At 36.1% G+C, this 12,066-nt stretch overlaps 1 protein-coding gene across 1 annotated transcript; it reads right to left on the reverse strand.

Annotated features, from left to right (window-relative positions):
* Positions 1-261: 261 nt before the first annotated feature.
* LOC125673566 (uncharacterized) lies at positions 262-11,471 on the reverse strand. Its single transcript, XM_048910182.2, has 5 exons — positions 10,470-11,471; positions 9,132-9,275; positions 7,824-7,967; positions 3,198-3,350; positions 262-2,515 (listed from the first exon to the last, which is right to left on the reverse strand). The coding sequence occupies exons 2-5, from the start codon at positions 9,211-9,213 to the stop codon at positions 2,388-2,390; spliced, it is 507 nt and encodes a 168-aa protein (XP_048766139.2). The 5' UTR covers positions 9,214-9,275; positions 10,470-11,471; the 3' UTR covers positions 262-2,387.
* Between the last annotated feature and the right edge of the window lie 595 nt (positions 11,472-12,066).

Genomic DNA, 12,066 nt, shown 5'->3' on the forward strand with positions numbered 1-12,066 from the left:
AAAGCATCAATATGAGGGGATAGTGTTAGACACATGGCCTTCCTACAGCTCTGGTTAGTGGGTTAATCCTTTAGCTCGATCGGTAGAGTAATTCTGTTATTTTCTAACTTTTTGTGATTCTGAGACGATGAAGAGTTATCTTTCCTTTATTGTGCATCAAAGAGGAACTGCATGAATATGAAAGTGTTTGAACATTCACGGCACACAAAAGATTTTTTCATCCAACATTATGAAGTGTCAGTATTTAAGCCCTGACAATAGGAAATAATTCAAATTTTCAGTTAAGAAATATTTTTAGTTTAATTTTCATGAAATATAAACCTGTATGAAAAATCTTAACATTTATAGTCAATTGTAAACTTTCTAAACTAAAAACATTTTTTACATTTCAAATTTCACACTAACACATAGTACTATACCATGGCCCTCTCTGCTTTCTGTTTTAAAAATGTAATTGTATTTCTGTATGTGACAATATTGAATATAAAACTTATATTGAAACTTAAATTGCCTCAATTTCAAATGAATAAAGTCAATAGGTGCTGCTAATATGAAATTTAAATATTCATTTCATCTGCAAATTTGAAGAGAAAAACAAAAGATTTTGGTTGAAACACATTGATTTGCAAATGTTTTTTATTCTCAATTTTTGTAAATGAAATCAATTTGATACATGTACCTGTATTTGCAATACAAACATGGGTGTAATTATTACATGATTTAATAGCTGATATTATTTGGTATGAATTCAATACCTTAAGTAACTTTAAAAGCAGCTTCATAAATAGTAAAATTAAATTGTCTTTCCTCCTTATATTCAGATGCTTGTAAAAGGAAACACATGGAACCAGTTCCTCATACCCCATGTTAGTAACAGACAAATGCCACAACACCCTGATCTTTCATTTTCTTGCATAATTTCATGGTGACCTTGCTATCCAATCTACAACTTTACAGATCCTAAGACGAGGAGCATGCAGTCCTTCACAATCATAAAATGTTATCTTAACCCCTCGAAATAAAAACTTCCTCATACATGGCTGAAAGATTAGATTAATGAGCGAGGCTTGTTTGCACATCCTCCTTTAAAACAGAATAGTCTTTTTTTTTTTTTTTTTTTTTTTAGAAAATTAGATAAACTAATGGCTATACAGTATTCAAATGATGCATATAAGGTTTTAATTTTAGTCTCTGTATAGACACAATACACTCCTCTGTGTTTAAAACTGTCAGTAATTTGGCATGATGAAAGATTTCTTTTCAGCATACAAAAAGATATACTGACATTCTAAGCACTGAGCTGAAGATCACAAACTTTAAAAGTTCAAAATTAAGTTGAAGTTTTTGTTAAATTTAAGTAAAGGTCACAAGATCATACAATATGGTCCTAGCAGAAATGACTCGTATACACACAACAGACTCACTGTATATCAGAGCCCTATCTCATTTTATCTCAAGTCAAAGTTGCAGACAATGCTCAAGATTTAAATGAGTGGGTCAAAGCTAAGTCAAGGTCATAACATTATCAAACATTATATTGTCATAGGAAAAGTCTTGATTGCATCCACTAAATATAGATGTAATCCTCTCACATAGATACTGAGCATGATAGTTCAAAAGTTTTAGCCGGTGTAAAGACAGACAGACAGACTAAATCTACTTATACTCAGATGATTCAATTCTGGGAATATAAAAAACATACCAACTACCATAATGTGTATATAGAATACCTATACATGTCTATAAACATAACTAATGAAGTCTTTATAAATCTCACATCTCACTTACACTGAACACAACAGAGTGAATTATAATTGTGTATATGTCAATATTGTTGACAAAAATCTGAATATTGTACACATGAGAATATAGTTATTGTGATCATGTACCCTGTACATAAGAACACACGATGGGCCCTTTAAAGGAGCATTAACTGTCGTCACCAAAAACTGAATTCAAGGAAAATTGTCCCCATCTTATATATTTCAGTAATAACACCAGTATTTCATGATTTCGAACACTTTTTACTCTCAAAGCAATTATATTTGCATTCATTATGCAATTTTGATGATATAGGTAATTGTAGAATTCTTCCTTATATATTTCTTTTCACTAAAAGTGGTTATCAAACAGTTTTTCTTGCTTTTGTACAAAATAGATGTTTTTATTAGTTATAATATATATCCCCATGCCACTGAGATATTTTGAAGAAGAAAAAAAATGGTTGCCCTATCACTTTCACAGCTAATGCCCCTTTATGTGACATACTAACAGACAAGTTATCTTGGAGACCCTCAATCATCATAAACACTCCACACTAACAGCTCCATGTCTCAGTGTTCAAGCTGGATAAGTCCAGTGTTCTCTTCCACAGTTACTGGCTCGTACTAACAGGGCTGCACTCTGACGGCCCGTATTTGGCAATCTTCGCCCCCTTGGAGGACCTCTCGCTGTCGTTTTTGGACTCCGTTCTGACATCCCTCCCACGCCTTCCACTGACCAAAGAAACATCGATCTGAAATGATTGGCCAAATGAACACTGATTGCACCAAAATCAATTTGCAAGGAGACTGTTTGGTAACGACTTGTTCTTGTCTCTCACCGAGTGACAGATCTTCATTCAGGAAAATGTATCATTGTTAGAAAACAGCGCCAGTCTGTATTACTCTGCAGTCTTGCCAGACTATTCATGTCTGAAGTAAGTTTTTACTCCACTGCTTGCAGTGAATTTAAAGGGGGGGGGGGGGGGGGGGGTAATTAAAGGAGTTCAATAAATGTTATGTGTCTAAGGTTTATAAAAGTAATTTAGTTTCTGGTATCAAACTTCTGGGTAAGTTTTTAATTAACCCCCCACTCCCATTGGTTTTTAGCTATCTCACCTTCTAAATATTACCAAGAAGCTTGGCTTTTGATTTGAGCAACTTTGAATCCTTATTGCTTTATGGTCTAGATTTAATTTAGTTTAACATGCCATGATTATACTAGTCCCCTTATGGGATTAGTAACAGATTTACAGCTGTATAAAAAAGCAATTTTAACAGATGACCTTTGGTCAGAGAGCCTTCAAATTAGAATAAAGGTTACAAAATAGAATGATTAAACAGATTTTTTAATGTATAATGGTGAGACGTGAATTGGCCCATGGTGCTATATACCAGCTAAATTAAACTTGCATGTTATAAAACAAGACTACTCACCACTGCCGTCTGGTCGGATACACAATCTCTGAATCTCTTTCACTGGTTTACATTTGTTGGCATTGCCCTTGATTAAGGTCAAAACTTTGGTTCTTTTCTTAGATGCTGGGTCACATGGTCCCCATTGTCCGATCTTGTACTTACAGGAATTTCCTTTAAATAAGGAAATTACATTATATTCTCACAGTAAATTTACTTATTTTCCTCATCAGGACAGAATTTTTATGGCTTAAGAAAATGCCATCCATTCTTAAGATCTCGAGTTTTCTAAAAATCATTCCCAGGGTAGCTCCAGGCTAAAGTTCTCCTGTTCATAAAAGATTAGAATTTATACAAATGTCCATACCACAAAAGCAATAAAATTTATAACTAATTCACAAAATCATTGATTATGTACAGTTGAAGTTATTAATCAATTAATAAGTTACATTTCCAATGTCTGCACCTTTAATATTATTCCAAAATATTTACATTCATTGAATCTTTTCACTTATTCTATTGAAATCAACATTGCTTTCATCATAGACAATGAATGTATGTTGCAAACCTAAGTTCGATTAAGTTTTTTAATACCACATGTCTGTGTAATTATCACCAAATATGGAGCATTGCCAAGGTCACCGGGTGTACTGGCTGTTCCATTTAAAGTAATGAAATGGTCAACAATATGATATATTTTAGTACATGTACTGGAATCTATACAGTTTATATCTTTAAGAAGTACATAAAAATATGAATATAACAATAAAATATCTTTCTTTGTTGATCTGGTGATGGAAGGTAGATGGGAATCATTGCAGAGTTTTTTTTGCATTGCTATATAGCTTATAGTAATTTAACCTTCATCATCATCATCAGATAATTTAACAACAAAGAAAGCATTTTTATTGTTAGATTGTATAATGATAGTCATTTTCTCACGAACACGCTGCAGTTCTAAACAATGGGCGTAATATATGAACCTTAATGATAGTACATCTAGTGTACATATTAACAATTACTGGAAATTCTGACAGAAGTGAAAGTAGAATGCAAATCATATAGGAATTGAAAATATTATGAAGGTATGATATATGCACTTCATGAAATTAGTGCTCACGGGTATAAAGCATATTGCAGGTTATATTCCTTAGATATTTTCAGAAATAAAATAATTTTTTCATTATATCAATACTGAGGAATTATCTTTAGGTTTCCTGGTGATTTCAAACTTTCACCATTTGAGAACAAGATTGTGACTCACTGATGCCCCTGGATCATACAACAAAGTGGCCCCCCCTTTTTTTTTATAAGTGTAAGATTCTGTAGTTGGTTTTTTTTAATTGCCAAAAACTACTAAGGTATAATGGTCATTGTCAATGCTGACAAATCGATCGTTGGAAAGGTCTTAAATTCTCGCAATAAACAGTCATGTTTAATAAAGCAGTTGAAAACAGTACCTCTTATGATTTGAAAAATATAATGCTTATATTTGAATTTTCTAAAAAAAAAAAAATTTAAAAATTAGAAGTATGTCAAAGATCACCAGGTCAAAGATTTTGGTGTCAATGGAATGATCTTACCACAAGGAGTGCATACTATATATACCAAATATGAAATGTCTACCTCTTGCAGTGCAAAAGATTATCAAAGTTCAAGCTTTAGTCGCCACAGACAGACAGATGGACAAGTCACTATAATTATGACATGGAATCTTAAAACACTTAATGGTTGGAAAGTTGCACTTCTTTAGTTCACAGTCCCTCTTGTTCTCGGAGGTTTTAAATATATGGGTCCACAGCATGACCCCCCCCCCCCCCCCCCCCCCCACACACACACACATTTCCAAATATACTGATCCAAATTGCACTCTATATTTCTGGAGGGGAAAAGTATCAAGTATAATTTAGGCTTTCATTTGCCAACAAAATCACAAGACCTGGCAATTATATCCATTAAATTCCCATCATGCGGCACTGTTATAGGGTGCATCTCTTATTTAACATTTAAATTATTAATTATGTCTGCTGCTCTTAAAAAAACCCACAAATTAGATCACACAATGTCTAGATACACAGGTTTATATTCAGGTCAATACCGGTCAAGCAATATGCATGTTCAATATTGGGAAACTGTTAACAAACTATAAAGTCTTCAGACTTTGGTATACAGGGTGTGATTACAGGATGTGGTGTCAGACTCGGGCTAGACTTTGGTATACAGGGTGTGATTACAGGATGTGGTGTCAGACTCGGGCTAGACTTTGGTATACAGGGTGTGATTACAGGATGTGGTGTCAGACTCGGGCTAGACTTTGGTATACAGGGTGTGATTACAGGATGTGGTGTCAGACTCGGGCTAGACTTTGGTATACAGGGTGTGATTACAGGATGTGGTGTCAGACTCGGGGTAGACTTTGGTATACAGGGTGTGATTACAGGATGTGGTGTCAGACTCGGGGTAGACTTTGGTATACAGGGTGTGACTACAGGATGTGGTGTCAGACTCGGTGTAGACTTTGGTATACAGGGTGTGATTACAGGATGTGGTGTCAGACTCGGGGTAGACTTTGGTATACAGGGTGTGACTACAGGATGTGGTGTCAGACTCGGGCTAGACTTTGGTATACAGGGTGTGACTACAGGATGTGGTGTCAGACTCGGGGTAGACTTTGGTATACAGGGTGTGACTACAGGATGTGGTGTCAGACTCGGGCTAGACTTTGGTATACAGGGTGTGATTACAGGATGTGGTGTCAGACTCGGGGTAGACTTTGGTATACAGGGTGTGATTACAGGATGTGGTGTCAGACTCGGGGTAGACTTTGGTATACAGGGTGTGACTACAGGATGTGGTGTCAGACTCGGTGTAGACTTTGGTATACAGGGTGTGATTACAGGATGTGGTGTCAGACTCGGGGTAGACTTTGGTATACAGGGTGTGACTACAGGATGTGGTGTCAGACTCGGGCTAGACTTTGGTATACAGGGTGTGATTACAGGATGTGGTGTCAGACTCGGGGTAGACTTTGGTATACAGGGTGTGACTACAGGATGTGGTGTCAGACTCGGGCTAGACTTTGGTATACAGGGTGTGATTACAGGATGTGGTGTCAGACTCGGGGTAGACTTTGGTATACAGGGTGTGATTACAGGATGTGGTGTCAGACTCGGGGTAGACTTTGGAGAAAAACAACAAGCCAGATGAGTTCTAAATTTCATTTAAAAAATTAACCATGGGAATTTTTTAATCCATGATCTCTCATTGCAGTGAGATAATCAAGAAACTTCATTGTATAAACTCTATAAGAGCCTTCATCGAAATGTTTTATCCAAAATTAGTTGAAATTGAAACTTAAAATGTGTGAAAAATTCCTATAGACACAAACTAATCACAAAAACAAACTTTGCTTGATTGAAGATCAATCCTAATTTAAAGTCTGTGTGCTGCAGGAGCTAGTGCAGAAAAAAAAAATCATTACTTTCTGGAATAATTTTGACTCTGAAGGACATAATTTGCATTTTGTCTGTGTTTCTGACAAATACTGAATATGAACACTCGCGTCATTCTGTGAGTGAGTTTCGGTTTTGTTCTATCTACTTGTATAGGTGTATATGCCTATTTTATTCACGCACCGAAATAAATAATATCAATAATGAAAAATTCCATATACATGTATAAATAATAAAAAAATTACATCAACAATTAATATTAATTGAAACATTAATATCATCAGGAGAATTTGCCACTAAAAGTTATTTTTAACTTGGTCAACACAGAACATATCAATTCAATGGCTACATGCAGTGCAGTAGAAATTGTAGGGGACCTTGATTATTTACATGAGAGACTCTAGCGTCACAGACTAATGGATATTGGAGAATATTTGGTCTTTGTTCAACAGTGATTGCTTCATCTTCTTGACAAATTACTGGGAGAATGAGTTTTTAGCAATAAGGAGTCATTTCTACAAGAATTCATTTCCCTTCTCCAATCTGCATTGCTTGTACAATACCAGACACAAAAATACCAAGTGTTCTTTCTGTACCGAGCCGCAGGCACAAGTTTCCGCGCCAAAACCCACCAGCAGCGAGCTCAAGGAATGATTAAATCTGAGGATTCATGACCTCGACAGTACCTGAATACAAATAAGATTTCTGACTACCACTAATTTAAGGCAAATTTTGCAGGGATGACGAACTACGCATATACATTTATATCTTAGTATCAGCACAATGGAAAATTCATGCTTTGGCCACACGTCTCGCATTTATCAGACAGATCAGAGTGAGTGATGTAAAGTTACAGTTCTTCAGATTAGATCTTCAGCCAGACTGTATTACTGCAATAGCAAGTATTGCCCATAATGGAGAGAAATTTAATTGCATACTGGGGAATTTTCATTCCACTTTTTAGCCATTTCTGACCCACATCCAGAAAGAGCAACTGGGCAAATTTAGATTTACTTTTTACTCTGCAGTTTTCATGGTTATTGGCAAACTGAAAAGTTGAATTTTAATGAATCTGGGCAAAATTACCTTAGGACGAAAATTCCCTTCTACTGTACACAGTAATGATGAACCCCTGTAGTGCCACTGCAATTACAAGTTTTACATGTTTAAAATTGTAAAAATTCCTGGTGCTTACTCTTTTTAATCTTTTTGCACTTTTTGGTCAGCATTCGGTACTGTGCACAGAACTTGGCGCTGTTGGGTTTCAGTCGATCCTGTCGCTCCACAAGGCCTGTGGATGGATTACACTGCCCCCACTTGCCAGGCTTGTACTGACAGGCTGCAAAATAACAACCACAAATTAACCAATTAATGTGCTCCCTGAAATCCTCTAAAAACTATATTTATTGCTTGATCATCTTTAAAAGCTACGAATGGGTGAGGGGATAGGGTTGGACCCCCTGTCACACTCTCCCTCATCCCATCCCTCTTTCTCTCTCTCTTAATTTCCTCCCATCCCTTGTCTCTCCTTCATTCTCTCTTTCACCCATCCCTTTTCTCTCTCCTTCATTCTCTTTCCTCCCATCCTTTTTATCTCTCCTTTCTCTCTTTCTTCTCATCCTTTTTCACTCTCTCCTTCCTCCTTTTTTTCCTTATACCCCTTTTCTCTCTCTCCATTCTCTCTTTCACCCATCATTTTTCTCTCTCCTTCATTCTCTCTTTCCTCCCATCCATTTTCTCTCTCCTACATTCTCTCTTTCATCCCATCCCTTTTCTCTCTCTCCTTCATTCTCTCTTTCCTCCCACCCCTTTTCTCTCTCCTTCATTCTCTCTTTCCTCCCACCCCCTTTCTCTCTCTCCTTCATTCTCTCTTTCCTCCCATCCCTTTTCTCTCTTTCCTTCATTCTCTCTTTCCTCCCACCCCTTTTCTCTCCTTCATTCTCTCTTTCCTCCCACCCCTTTTCTCTCTCCTTCATTCTCTCTTTCCTCCCACCCCTTTTCTTTCTCTCTTTCCTCCCATCCTTTTTCTCTTTAATTCATTCTTTCTTTCCTCCCACCCCTTTTCTCTCTCCTTCATTCTCTCTTTCCTCCCACCCCTTTTCTTTCTCTCTCCTTCTTTCTCTCTTTCCTCCCATCCCTTTTCTCTTTCTCCTTAATTCATTCTTTCTTTCCTCCCATCATTTCCTCTCTCCTTCATTCTCTCTTTACCCATCCCTTTTCTCTCTCTCCTTCATTCTCTTTCCTCCCACCCTTTTTCTCTCTCCTTCATTCTCTCTTTCCTCCAATCCCTTTTCTCTCTCTCCTTCATTCTCTCTCTCCTCTCATCCCTTTTCTCTCTCTCCATTCTCTTTCCTCCCATCCCTTTTCTCTCTCTTCTTTATCCCCTTGCTTCCTCCTGTCTCCTTTTTCTTTGCCATCCCTCTTTCTGTTTCTCCCTTTTACACTGTCCACCATCACACTTATTCACAGAACGAATGAAATGTTGCTTACATGGGTTACTAACATTTTCGGCAAGATTTGCGCATGATTTTTGTCTTGGTGCAATGAGTTGGGTCGCCGGAGGTCAAGGTCAATGTTTTTGTCATTGTGTCGCTGGTTTGATCACAAGCTTCCCAGGGGCCAGGTGTGTATCGACATCTGTGTGTACCTGTAAAAATAAGGGTGTTCGTGCATTGTGTACATTGTGTGCAAACTCTATACAATCACTGAAGAAAGTATTTCATAAAATGAAACATTTGAAATCGAGTTTCTGATAAATTGATCTACATGCACGTCCCATTTAAATGCAGATTGTCCTATTACTTTTATCGTGGAATATAAATGTTGAGGTTGTATGATGATTAAGGGTACATGTTTATAAATAATAATAGAAGCTTGGAATAATTTTCATTTATAATCATTTAGCCATTATCCAGAAATTGACCCATTTTTCCATTGTTATGTTCCCAAATAATGATGACCTCAACATTTATTCCTTACATTTCAATAATCTAACCTTGTTATCTCAAAATCAATCGGACTTAAAAAATAAAACTTCCGATATATCCAAGGATTCGAGATCTCGAGGGTAAAATGCTTAAAAAATGAGTGGTTACTGGGACTTCCAAATCACTTTGACATATCCATAGTATTCGAGATATCAGCATTTGAAATACTAATTTTTAAGTTCAACAAGTTACTGTATTTTGTAAAAAAGAAAAAAAAGAAGAAAATCAGGTATTGTTTTTTGCTCTAGCTATACAAAGTACTGTTAGATTCCTAAATATACACAAGTAATTTATTATCGTGCAATTTTGTGAAAGGCATCACTTGTGAGATAAAATTACTTATTTTCATTTTTCTGTTGCTAATTAAAATATATGTATATATAGAGATGTAAGAACTCTTGATTAACACATTACATGCCAATTCATCAATTCATGAGGGTCAAATTATCTTTGCGATTGAATTGCTAAGATTTGACAGTTTTGTCAGGATGTAATTTCGTGGGTATTTTATTTTATTTTACATGAAACATTATATGAATTGTATATTTCTTCGTGATTTTAAAATTTGTACGCAAGATAATGGTATACCTATGAAATCCAGGAAAATTAAGCTCACATACATGTACATATAATGATCCCAAAAATATTACAGTGCGTATAAACAAGTGAAAGATACAACAGAAAATCGTGGAAATCTACATGCCTGAATTCATTACAAAATTCTCAACACATGTGAAATCTGCAATACTTCTCTCTCATGCAATTATGGTCCAATTTTTCGAAACATTTTGTTTGATGGGAACAAATAATTTGACACTCTATAATGTTAAACTTGCCATGGAAGCATTACATACCCAATCAGAGGTTTCACTCAGCGGTGTTTACAATCTACAAGATACTTTCTTTTTTATTAAAATGTCCTTAATTTTAACGCACATAAATGTGGGCTTTACATATACACACCATTCTTATGATCGAGGTACATGTAATTACACAATTTAAAAAAAAAATCTTTTGCCACAAGCACACAAATTACCTCTCAATATATTTCGTGACAAGAAATATGGGTTTAATTTTAGTTCCGTAACTCAATCACTATAACAAGAGATCTAACCACGCTAAGGGTTGATACAATGTAATTACATTTTATGTATGTTTGTCAAGAAATATCAAACTGCTAAAGTCCATTTACCCAAGAAAACTTACTGTATATAGGTTACAATAAGATCAATTATCTGTGACCATATTTATGCAAGGTCATCAAAGGCATGAATGTCATTTTCTTCACAAACTACAACATTGGCTTCTGCAATATCAATATTTGATCATTGCTTGAAGCCTTTTCATGTGTCAATCACAATTTTCCAGACAAAAACTAGCTGATGAATTGGTCCATTGACAATGTAAGGCTCAATATTGCCACAGAGTAATGGACCCAGGCTCTGTAAAGGCTCAGGAAATTTAAGCAAGTATTCGCCATCAACAACCGCAAAATCAATCTTCAAGTCCTAGAATTCAAACCAAACAAGGAAGCGGTCAGATTTAAGGGTTCCTGGAACGTATGTTGCTAAGAGACATGTACCGTTAGATTTTCTGTTATTATAGACTAAGCCAATGGCTGTCATATGCTGTAATGACTTGAAATTATTGGAAATGTATTAATCTGCAAAATCTATTTTAGCAATATAGTGAGTAATGAAAGTTACCGTTAATTGAAGGAATAAACCAAGTCATTCTTATATTTCAATTATATTAATGCTTTTAGATAAATGAATTGTGAATTGTTTCAAAAATAAGCAACATGAGTATTTAGATCAATCACTGAAGTTCCTTACTTTAATTACTGTAAACAGGAATATGCTAAACATTTATGTAACAAAGCGTTCACTGGGGGTTAATTTAGCATACAATAAAATCTACACTGAATTGACCTTAATATGGTACATATTGTTCTTTTAAGTTATTAACAAATCATAGCTACAGATTGTGATCATTCACTATATTTCTTACAGCATTAATTAATTACCCACTTAAATGGCCCTAGACTGTCCACTGAGAAGTCCAATATTACTTATTCTGGCCCTGTATTACCCAACCGGGCCCTGGACTTTCAACCCCTCCTAGAACTTGGACTATACGCACCTCATTTAGACTATACACTTTAGCCCTGGAGTGTTCATTTTGACTGGATTGCCCACCCTGACCTTGGACATTCCACCCTGGCCTTGGACTGCCCATCGTGACCTTGGACATCCCACCATGACCTTGGACAGTCCACCCTGGCTCTGTATCATCCACTGTGGCATGAAGCTACTTATTTTGACACTGAAGTGCCCCCTTGACTGCCCATTCAGGCTTTGGGCTGTCCATTCTAACCCCATATTGCCTACTTTGGCCCTGCATTACCCATTCTGGCCCTGGACTTTTCATTCTGGCCCTGGACTGTCTACT

This window comes from Ostrea edulis, chromosome 3, assembly GCF_947568905.1.
Source record: "Ostrea edulis chromosome 3, xbOstEdul1.1, whole genome shotgun sequence".
Classification (NCBI taxonomy): Eukaryota; Metazoa; Mollusca; class Bivalvia; order Ostreida; family Ostreidae; genus Ostrea; species Ostrea edulis.

What these genes read in the sequence shown, in the direction of transcription:
- LOC125673566 (XM_048910182.2), bottom strand. Translation starts at nt 9,213, where the DNA reads ATGACAAAAACATTGACCTTGACCTCCGGCGACCCAACTCATTGCACC. An exon ending in GTGCAAAAAGATTAAAAAGA is followed by an intron (nt 3,351 to 7,823) that starts GTAAGCACCAGG and finishes CCTTATTTAAAG; the next exon opens with GAAATTCCTGTAAGTACAAG. An exon ending in TATCCGACCAGACGGCAGTG is followed by an intron (nt 2,516 to 3,197) that starts GTGAGTAGTCTT and finishes CAATCATTTCAG; the next exon opens with ATCGATGTTTCTTTGGTCAG.